This window comes from Macaca nemestrina, chromosome 13 (genome assembly GCF_043159975.1).
Source record: "Macaca nemestrina isolate mMacNem1 chromosome 13, mMacNem.hap1, whole genome shotgun sequence".
Lineage (NCBI taxonomy): Eukaryota > Metazoa > Chordata > Mammalia > Primates > Cercopithecidae > Macaca > Macaca nemestrina.
The window spans coordinates 70,505,028-70,519,616 of record NC_092137.1 but is presented as its reverse complement, the minus strand read 5'-3'; the positions used below and the strand labels follow the sequence as shown (position 1 = coordinate 70,519,616).

General features: G+C 40.8%; 1 protein-coding gene across 20 annotated transcripts in view; it reads left to right on the top strand.

Annotated features, from left to right (window-relative positions):
- LOC105465215 (TIA1 cytotoxic granule associated RNA binding protein) overlaps positions 1 to 7,029 on the top strand; it is a 37,368-nt gene extending 30,339 nt beyond the window's left edge. For 13 of the 20 annotated variants that reach the window (XM_011713500.3, XM_011713496.3, XM_024787800.2 and 10 more), the window contains 6 exons: positions 239 to 347; positions 734 to 829; positions 934 to 1,018; positions 1,743 to 1,866; positions 2,737 to 2,882; positions 4,385 to 7,029. In XM_011713500.3, coding sequence (XP_011711802.1) covers positions 239 to 347; positions 734 to 829; positions 934 to 1,018; positions 1,743 to 1,866; positions 2,737 to 2,882; positions 4,385 to 4,511 — 687 coding nt within the window. In that variant the 3' untranslated portion in view covers positions 4,512 to 7,029. Of the gene's footprint in view, positions 1 to 238; positions 481 to 733; positions 830 to 933; positions 1,019 to 1,742; positions 1,867 to 2,003; positions 2,113 to 2,736; positions 2,883 to 4,384 lie in introns of those variants that run through there. The other 7 variants (XM_024787799.2, XM_011713499.3, XM_011713497.3 and 4 more) reach the window with 4 other exon arrangements.
- Positions 7,030 to 14,589: the final 7,560 nt, after the last annotated feature.

Genomic DNA, 14,589 nt, shown 5'->3' with positions numbered 1-14,589 from the left:
AGTGAGCCAAGATCAGCCTGGGTGAGAGAGTGAGACTCCATCTCAAAAAGTAAATAAAATAAATAATTTAAAAATATGAAAAACACCACTGCATTTTAGGAAAGCTATCATATATTGTGTATTTTGTAAAGCATTTTCACTTAAACATTTGTGAAAAGCACCAAGTTTTCTCTACTGCTAAAAGTTGTTTAACATCAACTAATAGTGACTTCTTTATTGTTTCTAATGTGCGGAACAGGATGCTGAAAACGCCATTCAACAGATGGGTGGCCAGTGGCTTGGTGGAAGACAAATCAGAACTAACTGGGCAACCCGAAAGCCTCCCGCTCCAAAGAGTACATATGAGTGTAGGTGTATTGGAGAAGAAAAGGAAATGTGGAATTTTGGAGAAAAATACACTAGATTTTAAATGTTAGAGCTGTTCCCGGAGACTTGTTGCAGAAATAGATGAGAAGCAAATCAAGACTACTGTTCAAAAATGTACTTAGTTTTCATTTTTGTAATTATAAATGATATTATTTCTAATGTCAAGTCTCCTATTAAGTAGAAAATACTGGGTAATTTTTTAGACATTCGTGGGGGAGGTTTAATCCTGAACTGAAGTATAATATGTATAATATAAGCATTTTGATCAAGGTTAATGTTACCTTTACAGTAGTGTAGTGAATATTGCTTTTCTCTTTCTGTACATTTTATTTAATGAATTAAAGACATAAACCTTTTCTCTCACCAGCAAATACCAAACAGCTATCATATGATGAGGTTGTAAATCAGTCTAGTCCAAGCAACTGTACTGTATACTGTGGAGGTGTTACTTCTGGGCTAACAGGTATGGGAGCCTTCCCTGGGTGGCATTAATTTTTAAAGTGCAAAGCTTAATATTTGTAGGATTTTTATATAACTTAGTGTGATTTTTGTTTTTTTGTCTAACAGAACAACTGATGCGTCAGACTTTTTCACCATTTGGACAAATAATGGAAATTCGAGTCTTTCCAGATAAAGGATATTCGTTTGTTCGGTAGGGATGGTTTTTTAAAAAAAACTTTTTTCTTGGTAATGTAACTGGAAAACCAGAAAATAAATAAAAATAAAAAATAAACTTTTTCCTCTGAAATATTTTTTGGATATTTACCTTGTTTTCTTAAAAATTTACCTTGGTTATAAAGAAGTTGAAATTTCGGCCAGGTGCGGTGGCTCATGCCTGTATTCCCAGCACTTTGGGAGGCCGAGACGGGTGGATCACCGTCATGAGTTTGAGACCAGCCTGGCCAACATAGTGAAACCCCTTCTCTACTAAAAATACAGAAATACAAAAATTAGCCGGGCGTGGTGGCACATGCCTGTAATCACAGCTACTCGGGAGGCTGAGGCAGAAGAATCATTTGAACCCAGGAGGTGGAGGTTGCAGTGAGCCGAGATCACAATCACTGCACTCCAGCATGGGCAACAGAGCCAGACTCCATCTCAAAAAAAAAAAAAAAAAAATTGAAATTTCTCTAGCATCTAGCATATTTGCCTCTGTGATTTTATAGCCCCCTCCCTAACACAAGGCCAGTGAAACACACATTCTCAATTAACACAAGTTTCCCCAGAACTACAAGATCTTTGAAAAAAATAGCAAAGAAAATACACCATGTTATGCAAACTTTTACCTCAGACTCACCTTGATTTTTAAAAATTGGCTTTATTCATAAATATTTTAAAGAATTTGTATTGGTGATTCTTAATATTGTTTTCAATAGGTTCAATTCCCATGAAAGTGCAGCACATGCAATTGTTTCTGTTAATGGTACTACCATTGAAGGTCATGTTGTGAAATGCTATTGGGGCAAAGAAACTCTTGATATGATAAATCCCGTGCAACAGGTGAGAGGGTTCTTAACTTTGAGAAGTAATTGTTGGGCTAATAATGTTATTTTAAAGTGAAGATTGTTGATAATCCTTGTTAATAAGTTTCTAGCTAAAATGATAGTATATAAGGGCTCTTCCTACATGTATTATAGTTCCAGAATGGTGTTTCATGGATTGCAGTGGTGACATGATGAATGTGACCGCCTCAGTTGACTCATGCTCATACAGTGGATTTTAAAATGCTCCGAGAAACCTAAAAGGGTATTAAATCTTTTTTTAATACTTGGTAGATTTATTCACATACTATTTGGAGAACTCACAAGCATGCTTGACTCAACTGAAACAAAAATAAAGCTGTAAATATAGTTAGGGCCTTGGCATTTTTCTTCCAGATTTTGCTGCCTTTTTTTTTTTTCCAGGCAGCTTTAGTGGTTCAGACTTGATTCCACAAAGATTTCTATGAGGAAACTGTAAATGGAGCACAGAGATGGGAGTAAGCAAATCCTAAACTATATAAGTTTCTTAAGTAAGCTGAATATAGAAATAACTAATCACATCTTCCCTATCTAAAGGAAACAGTCATGTGGATAGTATACCAAACACTTAAACATTCTACTATGTTTAACATTTATTACTAGGATATCAACTGATGCCTTCCAAAAACTATGCCATTCAGAGTATCATGTAGAGTTACAGCAGTATAACCTCAGTTTTTTTTGTTTTGTTTTGTTTTTTGTTTTGTTTTTTAGCCGTCAACTCTTGTTTATCCTGTCATTTTAATTGTAATGATGGCCCTGTGTGTTTTTGCTAAGAATTTGTGGTATCGACATATTAGGATTGTATATTTACAGTTAACTTCAAGTAATACTAAATTTTATTTAATAGCAGAATCAAATTGGATATCCACAACCTTATGGCCAGTGGGGTCAGTGGTATGGAAATGCACAACAAATTGGCCAGTATATGCCTAATGGTTGGCAAGTTCCTGCATATGGAATGTATGGCCAGGCATGGAACCAGCAAGGATTTAAGTAAGCATATCTGATCTCTTCCTTTACTAACCTTTGAAAATGTCTAAAAATATTTTAAGTAGGAAGAAATTTTAAGAATTAGTGGATAATAGGGCCTCTTACATAAAGCGTAACTATAGCCTTCAAACAAGAACTTAATTGTTTTTTAGTAAGAAAATAAGAGCTTAATAGTTGTTAAGGTTTTCACATGACTAATGGTCACTTAGTCATTCTTATATACACTGACTTTGATGCTAGTTGTTGTATTCATTATGCTTTTTTCTGTGCAAAGGGTTTTTTCATGCATTGTTATATTGCAAGCTTCCTTATACACCCTAAATTACATTATTTTACTTACATTTCTGAAAAACACACTGAAAATAAAAATACTTGGGAGGTTAAAAAGGAATGTAGTGGGCCGGGCGTGGTGGTTCATGCCTGCAATTCCAGCATTTTGGGAGGCTGAAGTAGGCAGATCGCTTGAGGCTAGGAGTTTGAGACCAGCCTGGCCAGCATGGTGAAACCCCACTTCTGCTAAAAATACAAAAATTAGCCAGGTGTAGTGGTGCACACTACCAATAGGTTCCAGCTATTTGGGAGGCTGAGGCAGGAGAATCACTTCAACCTGGGAGGTGGAGGTTGCAGTGAGCTGAGACCATGCCACTGCACTCCAGCCTGGGCAACAGAGCAAGACTCTGTCTCCAAAAGAAAAGAATTTTGTGGTGGGAATTTTGTGGTTGGGCACGGTGGCTCATGCCTGTAATCCTAGCACTTTGGAAGGCCAGGGCAGGTGGATTGAGTCCAGGAGTTTAAGATCAGCCTGGGCAACATGGCGAAATCTCGTCTCTACAAAAAGTACAAAAAAAAATTAGCCAGGCATGGTGGTGCGTGCCTATAATCCCAGCTGTTCAGGAGACTGAGGTGGGAGAATCGCTTGAGCCTGGGGAGATATAGGTTGCAGTGAGCTGAGATCATATCACTGTACTCCAGCCTGGGTGACAGAATGAAAACCTGTTTCAAAAAAGAAAAAAAAAGAAAAAATCTTGTAATGTTATGAATTTTTATGAGCTTATATTTGTTAATAATTGTTTTGATTTCTTCTTTGAGTAGTTTAATGTTAGCTCTTTTTTCATTGTGGGGAACCTACCTGACTCTTTCAGGTAGTGGCTTCCTCAGCAAATATGTTCAACCAAGATACAGAGATGAGATGGACAGTTTTCTTTTCCGAGAATGGGGTTAAGTTTTTCTGTGTTCAGGGGAGATGAATGTTGATAAGTTCAGGGTATTTTCTTAGCTTTAATTTCTAACAAAAGTAAACTGTCCAAAAAACATACAGGGATGCTTGTTTTTAAGAGAAAAAAAACTTTAGTAGAAGCTTTCGTTTTCCCTGGCGTAAGTTATTCTATTTGGGTTTAAGAAAAAGTATGTTTCCCATTTCCCATATTTGTTATTTGTTCTTGCCAATACTTTATTTTAATCAGTGGATTTCCTCTCCCCTCTGCTTCTTTCACATTCTCCACCAGTCAGACACAGTCTTCTGCACCATGGATGGGACCAAATTATGGAGTGCAACCGCCTCAAGGGCAAAATGGCAGCATGTTGCCCAGTCAGCCTTCTGGGTATCGAGTGGCAGGGTATGAAACCCAGTGAAAAAGGACTCCAGAATCTAAAGCCAGTGGCTTGAGGCTACAGGGAGTGTAGTAAAGCCGTTGTTTACTTAAAGATTTATCAAATCAGTCAGTGCAAATGTCAGATACAATGTATTTATTTAAAAGATTCATTTTTAATCATGAAATTACTTATCATCCACATTGTTTTAAAAAGAAACAAGATGCTGGATGTCTGCCAATTTTTGCCTTCATTACCTTTTTTGATAAAGTTTCTCAGATCCTTGTTTCAAACACAAATGCAGGGATTGCTGCCACTTTTTAACTATTAAGAGGCAGAAAATTGCACAATATTGAACTTTTTTCACTAAAGTAGTGTGCAGTTATAGTTTGCATTCCTGATATGATTTAAAACATGTAATATAAAGATGTTAAAAAAAAAAAAAAAACTGTGCAGAGTCTAGAAGTTCTCTGTCATCTTCAGCTTGTGCACAATTCTGTTTTAGGTTAAAAAAAAAAGGCATTGTTTGAGCTGTCCCATCTCCACTGTTATCCCTTTGTGGTTTTTTAATATAAATTATTAGTTTATGTCATTTTTGTATCTACATCTTTTTTCACAAATTTGTCTTGCCTTATTAAAGTTCTGTAAAATATACTTAAATGGAAAAAATGATGTTCATTTAGATTGAAAACTTTTCTCAGATGGATTGATAATTGCATTCATCTTGTGTTTTATATGAGAAGGTGCCTCAAGAATTCCCTGTTGGATTTGTTTAAAAGAATTTTTATCTTCTGTGATAAACTTTGCTGTGTACCAGGAACTATAAAAACAAAAACTTGTTACTAAAGAAAATATCTGAAATGTGATAAGTTCTTATGCCATGTTAATTTCATGTGTCAACTTCAACATTTACATGTATTATTTCATTATGTAAAATGTTTTAGCAATTTAATATTTTGCACAGTTAGCAAACTTTGTATGTCATTTCCTTCAAGGTATCATGCAGAGTTTACATGAAATTTATAAGGTTTTAAGTTGTTTGCATGTGAAAATCAAATACATACTTTGGTAGTCTTTGAATACAAAGTCATCTGCTCTTGTTTTTCAAGAATTTTGAGACACAAAGTTGTATGTAAAGGAATATATTTGCCGTTTTATAGGTAGATTTGCTCAAAAAGAGTGAATCAACTTAACATGTACAAATGATAGCTGTGAAACTGTAGAATATCTATGTGTCAGGCTTGGAGTTCATTGTGACCTCCAAATTTTGCCTGAAGGACCAGCTGGGCAAAGCATTTTTTAAATGTTCAGAGGCCAAAAGATAAACAAACAAAAAAAAAAACTTAAAATCCTACCTCTTTAAACAGCCTTCAAATAAGAATCCTCAGTGCAATCATTATTTTGATTCTTTTGGTACCTGTTTTCCTGGAGTTCCCAATTTTATTATTTTGGAGTGGCTCCAAGCATTAAGAGGTTTAATCTTTGATGGCATTGTTCTAGTTTTGAAATTTCTATTGTATTTCAGAGTCTCTTAGAAAACTTGTGTGGGAAGTTTCATTTTGTTTTTGGTGAGGGTCACAAACCTCCTTCTTCCTTGACTCAGAGAGTAAAGGTCCCAGTATATATATTTGAATGGTCAGTGGTTTTCAAGACCTTCAGAGAGCTCCCTGCATTTTACCTAGAAACAGAAAAGGCCTGCAAAATCTTAAGTTTCCTGGCCTGCATTTTCCAGGTAGGGGCAAATGACTCCAAGCTGGTCTCTAAGCCAATACCCTTGTAAACCAGAGTCCAGGAAAGATAGCTCAAGTGTGTAATTCTCTGGAGCTCAATTCTATGCAGTTGTGCTATTTCATTAAGTCACTGTGTATTTTTAAGTGTTGATACATTAAAAGTCGCTTTATGGAAGATGAGTAAATTTTTTAAATACTTGGAAATTTTATTTCCTTATTAACTTCTACAGATCAGGGCATGCAACCAAAAGCAGCTTAAATGAAATATTTAAAAAAATAAAATATCAGGAAGCTATTTTTAGATTTCTTCTGGCTTATGTTTCTATTTTAGGACCCTCATTTTTCTCTTATTAAAAAAAAATTATTTCCTGTACATCTCATGGACTGCAGGGTAAATTATTTGGGCATAAATAATTTAAATAGTTTTCTTTCATTTTGACTATCTCCAGTAACAACAATTTTTATTAGCCAGCATATTGGCTTATTGCACAAATCTTAAAATGTACATTGACTACTTTTTGAGAAGAAAGTGGTATCAGTACTCGCGATGAAAAGGTTACTACTGAACAAATTCACATTTCAGGAACACCTATCTATCTTTGGTTTAAATCTTACTCTTAGTTTTTCAGTCTAAAAATCATACTGGTATTAGTATCAGGTAAGGAAATTAAAAGTTTTTTAAATGGTTTCATTCTCTGCAATATGCAAAATTTAGATTTTACTTTCTGGTACTGTAAAGAACCTGAAGTGATTCACACTTAATGGGTCATTAATCCAGTATTCTTTACCCTGAATGTTTGGATATTAAAGTTCCTTTATGTTTTCTATAACCTGTGGGATCTTCTTGCAGTGATTATTGTGTGTGAGATTTTTTTTTCATTTTGGTCTAGCCATATTGTTATATTCACTCAGGTATTTGTTAATTTTTTTTAAGTCTTATTCCAGAATCAGTGGTTTACATTGGGTTACTGTTTAACACCAAACGGAATTGACATTCTGCAGATTTAATTAATTATGAAACCAGGGTCTCATTTTCCTTGCTGATACTTGTTGAAAATGAGATTCACATTCTAGTCTTTATTTTCCCCCTGTTTGTCCTTGTGCTTGCTCATCTTCCTTTTATTTGTGTGTTATAGTTCTATTCCATTTGAGAAGGCAGTTGGTAAGAACTAGAGTCCATGTACAAAGACAGGTTTACTAAGTGCTGTACAGTGGTCCTGAGGTTACAGTTGAATTAGAAAAACAAAATGTACTTACAGGAAATAAGAAAGCAAACCTTTCAAATGAGAGTGATGATTTCTTTAAAAAAAAAAAAAACAAAAATCTTTTTTTCTCTCTTAAATAATGTTCTTTATTTCACGAAATCTTTTTTGTTTTTTTTGTTTTTTGGTTTTTTTTTGAGATGGAGTCTCACTTTGTCCTCCAGGCTGGAGTGCAGTGGTGCCATGTTGGCTCACTGCAAGCTCCGCCTCCCAGGTTCACACCGTTCTCCTGCCTCAGCCTCTGGAGTACCTGGGACTACAGGCGTCCACCACCACGCCCGGCTAATTTTTTGCATTTTCAGTAGAGACGGGGTTTCACTGTGTTAGCCAGGATGGTCTCAATCTCCTGACCTCGTGATCCACCCATCTCAGCCTCCCGAAGTGCTGGGATTACAGGCCGGAGCCACTGCGCCCAGCGAAATCATCAATCTTAAGCATGAATAGGGATAAACAACTCCTAGAAGGAACTCAATTCATTCTTCCTGGATTTTCACTGTGTTATTAAATCACAAAAATGATAGTCCCCAATTGTTTCTTTATAGGAGGTTATTATATTTTATTACAGTCACTGCATTGTGACTGTTGTGTTTAGAATTTGAATGTACATCCAAAATGATGAGTTTCAATTTAAGAGCCTTAATAAAATGTGTGTGTCTCAATTGAATAGGTTTTTCTACCTTCATTTGGAGACCTTAATTCGTATGAATTAATTCATATGAATAAGAATATGAATTAAGGTATTAGCCAAACAGGAAAACAACAGGTGTCAATGGTAGCGGGATTTTTTTAACTCTTTTTTTTTTTTTTTTTTTGAGATGATGTCTCACTCTCGTCCCCTAGGCTGGAGTGCAATGGCGCAATCTCGGCTCACTGCATCCTCCACCTCCTGGGTTCAAGACATTATCTTGCCTCAGCCTCTTGAGTAGCTGGGATTACAGGCGCCTGTCACCATGCCTGGTTAATTTTTGTAATTTTAGCAGAGACGGGGTTTCACCATATTGGCCAGGCTGGTCTCGAACTCCTGACCTCAGGTGATCCACCCGCCTTGACCTCCCAAAGTGCTGGGATTACAGGTGTGAGCCACTGTGCCCAGCTTTTTAAAAAAAAAAAAAAAAAAAAAAAAAAAAAAAAAAAAAAAAAACAGGATTAATTCACTTTATTTTTCTTGTATAAACCCCCCCTTTTTTTTTTTTTTTTTTTTTTTTTTTTGAGACGAAGTATTTCTCTGTTGCCCAGGCTGGAGTGTGGTGGCACAATCTCAGCTCACTGCAGCCTCTGCCTCCTGGGTTCAAGTGATTGTCTTGCCTCAGCCTCCTGAATAGCTAGGACTACAGGTATGTGCCACCTCACCCAGCCGAATTTTTGTATTTTTAGTAGAGATAGGGTTTTGCCATGTTGGATAGGCTGGTCTCAAACTCCTGACCTCAGGTGATTCCCCCTGCCTCAGCCTCCTAAAGTGCTGGGATTACAGGAGTGAGCCACAGCGCCCAGTCAATGGTAGCATTTCTTTTTTTTTTTTTTTCCTTGGGACAGAGTCTCGCTCTGTCGCCCAGGCTGGAGTGCAGTGGCCGGACCTCAGCTCACTGCAAGCTCCGCCTCCGCCTTCGGGGTTCACGCCATTCTCCTGCCTCAGTCCCCCGAGTAGCTGGGACCACAGGCGCCCGCCACCTCGCCCGTCTAGTTTTTTGTATTTTTTAGTAGAGATGGGGTTTCACCGTGTTAGCCAGGATGGTCTTGATCTTGTGACCTCGTGATCCATGTGATCCGCCCGTCTCGGCCTCCCAAAGTGCTGGGATTACAGGCTTGAGCCACCGCGCCCGGCCAATGGTAGCATTTCTTAAGTGTCTTACAGTTATTTGAAATGTCTGCTCAGTCAAATGGCTGTTTGCAGCACTAGCTTCAGAGATGAGATATTCCCAAGATTGACCAGTAATTAATTACACTGTGGCTCCTAAAGTTGGAGGGTGAAGTTACTGAGAGAGTAAATTCAACTTTAAAAAGGAAAAAACAAACTTCTTTACTAGGTGATGGTGTTCAGAAAATAGAGATTAAGCACAATTTTGTATACTGGATAAATGAGATCCTTTGCTATTTATCCTTGTTGAGCTCTAGAATGCCAAAAGCCAGACATGCCCACCAGGCAAGATGTTGGAGGATCCTTCTGTGGTAAAACTAAGTGACTCTTGAGAGACAACAGTTACTGACGTTTAAGAGCACCCACCAAAAACGCCAACTGGCCACCATTCCCTCTACAGCCAGTCAATGGCCTGCCAATGTGCACAAATCTTCCAGACAGGTTTTTAGTGCTTCACTTTTACATAGGGATGGGAAAGTACCACTAGAAATTTGAGGAAAACTTTGATTGTGAAAGGTAGCTCCAAACATAAAGCAACTCTCAATCAGAAAATTTCCAGGAACTGGAATATCCCCAGATAAGAGAAGATGCTGTACTCAAGAAATTACGGCCGGGCTCGGTGATTCACGCATGTGATCGCAGCACTTTGGGTGGCTGAGGCGGGCGGATCACCTGAGGTCAGGAGTTCAAGACCAACCTGGCCAACATGGTAAAACCCCATCTCTACTAAAAATACAAAACTAGGTGGGGCACAGTGGCTCACGCCTGTAATCCTAGCACTTTGGGAGGCCAAGGTGGGCGGGTCACCTGAGGTCAGGAGTTTGAGACCAGCCTGGCCAACATGGTGAAATCCCATCTCTACTAAAAATACAAAATTGAGGTGGGCAGATCACGATGTCAGGAGATTGAGACCATCCTGGCTAACACGGTGAAACCCCGTCTCTACTAAAAATGTAAAATATTAGCCAGACATGGTGGCGGGCGCCTGTAGTCCCAGCTACTTGGGAGGCCGAGGCAGGAGAATGGCATGAATCCAGGAGAAGGAGATTGCAGTAAGCCGTGATCCCGCCACTGCACTCCAGCCTGGGCGACAGAGCGAGATTTCATCTCAAAAAAAAAAAAAGAATTAGCCAAGCATGGTGGCATATGTCTGTAATCCCAGCTACTCAGGAGGCTGAGGCAGGAGAATCACTTGAACCTAGGAGGTGCAGGTTGCAGGGAGCCAAGATCGCACCACTGCATTCCAGCCTAGGCAACAAGAGCGAAACTCCATCTCAAACAAACAAAACACAAAATTTGCTGTGCGTGGTGGCACAAGTCTGTAATTGCAGCTACTCAAGAGGCTGAGGCAGGAGAATCACTTGAACCTAGGAGGCAGTGGTTGCAGTGAGCCAAGACTGTGCCACTGCACTCCAGTCTGGGAGACAGAGTGAGACTATCTCAAAAAACAAACCAACAAACAAAAAGAAATTAGAAGGCAAGACACAGTGACTCGGTCCTGTAATCCCAACAATTTGGGAGGCCAAGGTGGGAGGATTGCTTGAGCCCAGGAGTTTGAGACCATTCTGGGCAGCATAGCAAGACCTCATGTCTACAAAAAATAAAATTAGGGCCTGGGTGCAGTGGCTCACACCTGTAATCCCAGCATTTTGGGAGAGCGAGGTGGGTAGATCACCTGAGGTCAGAAGTTCGAGACTAACCTGGTCAACATGGCAAAACTCCATTTCTACTAAAAATACAAAAATTATCTAGGCATGGTGGCACGTTCCTGTAATCCTAGCTACTCAGAGGCTGAGGCACAAGGATCCCTTTAACTCAGGAGGCTGAGGGTGCCAAGAGCAGAGATCATCCCAGTGCATTCTAACCTGGGCAACAGAGTGAGGCTCTGTCTCAAAAAAAATAAATAAAATAATGGCAGGGCACTGTGGCTCACTCCTGTTATCTCAGCACTTTGGGAGGCTGAGGCGGGTGGATCACCCGCTTGAGGCCAGGAGTCCAAGACCAGCCTGGCCAACATGGGGAAATCCTGTCTCTACTAAAAATACAAAAATTAGCCAGGTGTGGTGGCGTGTGCCTGTAATCGCAGCTATTCAGGAGGCTGAGGCATGAGAATCACTTGAACCCAGGAGGCGGAGGTTGCAGTGAGCTAAGATCATGCTACTGTGCTCCAGCCTCAAAAAACAAACAAACAAAAAACAATTAGAGCAGGATAGTAGTAAAATATCAGAAAAAGAAATTTAAAATATGAATGCATTCAGTGAGAATATTAAAAGACAAGGAAGAGTTTTAGAACAGAAATTAAAAGTGAAGGGAAAAAATAAAGTTGGCTCAATACAGGAGGTTTAATAAGCAACCAACAGGAATCCCAGGAAAAGAACTGAGAAAATAGAGCGGGTAGAATTTATTTTTTTGAGACAGAGTCTTGCTCTTGCTCTGTTGCCCAGGCTGGAGTGCAGTGGCGCGATATCGGTTCACTGCACCCTCCGCCTCCTGGGTTCAAGCGATTCTCCTGCCTCAGCCTCCTGAGTAGTTGGGACTACAGGTGCCTGCCACCACGCCCTACTAATTTTTGTATTTTTCATAGAGACTGGTTTTCACCACGTTGGCCAGGCTGGTCTAGAACTCTTGACTTCAGGTGATTTGCCTGCCTTGGCTTCCCAAAGGGCCTGGATTACAAGTGTGAGTCACCATTCCTGGCCTAGAATTTATTTTATTTTATTTTATTTTTATTTATTTATTTATTTTTGAGACACAGTCTTGCTCTGTCGCCCAGGCTGGAGTGTAGTGGCACAATCTCGGTTCACTGCAAGCTCCACCCCTCGGGTTCACGCCATTCCCCTGCCTCAGCCTCCCGAGTAGCTGGGACTGCAGGTGCCTGCCACCACGCCCAGCTGATTTTTTTTTTTTTTTTCGTATTTTTAGTAGAGACAGGGTTTCACTGTGTTAGCCAGGATGGTCTCGATCTCCTGACCTCGTGATCCGCCCGCCTCGGCCTCCCAAAGTGCTGGGATTACAGGCATGAGCCACCACACCCGGCCTAGAGTTTATTTTAAAATATAAGAAAATGATGAGCTTTGGCCGGGCGCGGTGGCTCAAGCCTGTAATCCCAGCACTTTGGGAGGCCGAGACGGGCGGATCAGGAAGTCAGGAGATCGAGACCATCCTGGCTAACACAGTGAAACCCCATCTCTACTAAAAAATACAAAAAACTAGCCAGGCGAGGTGGCGGGCACCTGTAGTCCCAGCTACTCGGGAGGCTGAGGCAGGAGAATGGCGTGAACCCGGGAGGCAGAGCTTGCAGTGAGCTGAGATCCGGCCACTGCACTCCAGCCTGGGCGACAGAGCGAGACTCCGTCTCAAAAAAAAAAAAAAAAAGAAAGAAAATGATGAGCTTCAAGACTGGAAAATGGCTATTACTGAGTTAGCACAATAATAAAAAGACCCATACAAAGTTATACCACCATGAAATTTTAGGACACCAGACAATATTCTAAAAGTTACCAAACAGAAAAGGATTGAAATTAATATTAGCCTTAGATTCTCAACATCAGCCAGGTGCAGTGGCTCAGGCCTGTAACTCCCATACTTTAGAAGGCCAAGGCAGGAAGTTTAAATGGCGCCCCTAGTCAATCACTTGTAGGGTCTGTTCTCATTGAATAGCCTCCATGGCTGCCAGAAGGGCTGTCTTAGCCTTATCATCCCAATCCCACGTAGCCCCCTTTTACATCGACCAGTACAACAGTTTTGTCATTTGAGCCAAATGGGGCATGAACGCCTGCCAATACCCCAGGAGGCCCACAAAGGTCTGCAGTTGCCTCACCATAGTGGGCTAGGATATGCCTGAACTTTGTCTATGACGACCTCTGGTATGGCTTTTGTCTTACCCGACCAGATAACTCCCAAGAATTTGGCAGACAGTCCAGGTCCTTGGACCTTGGTTTCATTGACAGCCCAACCTCATGCTGCCAAATGTTGCAAGAGGGGCACCACCACTTCTAAATCTGCAAGAGAATCAGAGGTTAACATAATATCAATGTAATGGAGTAGGCGGATCCCCTTTGGACATTTCCAGGCGGCTAAATCCATAGCAATGAGACCATGACACGTGGTAGAACTACGCACATAGCCCTGTGGCAACACTGTGAAAGTCCATTGTCGCCCTTCCCATGTGAAACCAAACTGTTCCTGGCTCTCTGGAGCAATATCATTTGAAAAGAATGCATTAGCCAAGTCCACTGCATAATGCTACTGTCCCAATTCCATTGTCAGGTGGTCTGTCAAATCCGTGATTGACAGGACAGCTGCATGTAAAGGGGGTGTTACTTTATTTAGTTCTTGATAGTCCACTGTCATCTGCCACGTCCCAACAGGCCTTCTGACTGGCCTACCAGAGAATTGTAGGTGCTGTGGGTGCCATGCACTATCTGCACCTCCTGTAGCTTTTTTTTTTTTTTTTTTTTTTTTTTTTTTTGAGACGGAGTCTGGCTCTGTCGCCCAGGCTGGAGTGCAGTGATGCGATCTCGGCTCACTGCAAGCTCCGCCTCCTGGGTTCACGCTATTCTCCTGCCTCAAGCTCCCGAGTAACTGGGACTGCAGGCGCCTGCCACCACGCCCGGCTAATTTTTTGTATTTTTAGTAGAGACGGGGTTGCACCGTGTTAGCCAGGATGGTCTCAATCTCCTGACCTCGTGATCCGCCCGCCTTGGCCTCCCAAAGTGCTGGGATTACAGGCATGAACCACCACACCTGGCCCTCCTCTCGCTTCTTAATAGTCTCGTTTATCTCCGTATGCCCTCCTGGCAAGCAGTATTGACAAGTGGAGGTAACCTGTCGGGGTTGTGGCAGAACCTGGGCAGGTGATGCGTATGTCCCAATAGTACCGGCTTTCCTACATGTACTCGGAGTCTGAATTCTCTGGCTGTGGTGTGTAAGTTAAGACCGTGCAAAATATCCATCCCCAGAGTGTATTCCAGTATGGGAGACATATACACAGTGTATAAACGGGGAGCCAAGCAGCCAATGCCGAGGTGCAAAGATACAGGTTTTATTTTCACTGACTGGCCTCCGTAACCACCTATGTATGCAGCCTTGCCTAAACACTTATCCCGGTTCCCATAGATGAGGCTACAATTTGCGCCAGTATCTACCAGCACCAACACCTTCCGTACATTGGTGGGGTACCAGTGGATTGCCAATTCCACATGTGGCCTCCAATCTCTGGTGTCCTGCCAAGCCAGGCACCTTGGCCAGTTCCCTAATCAAACACAAAAAGC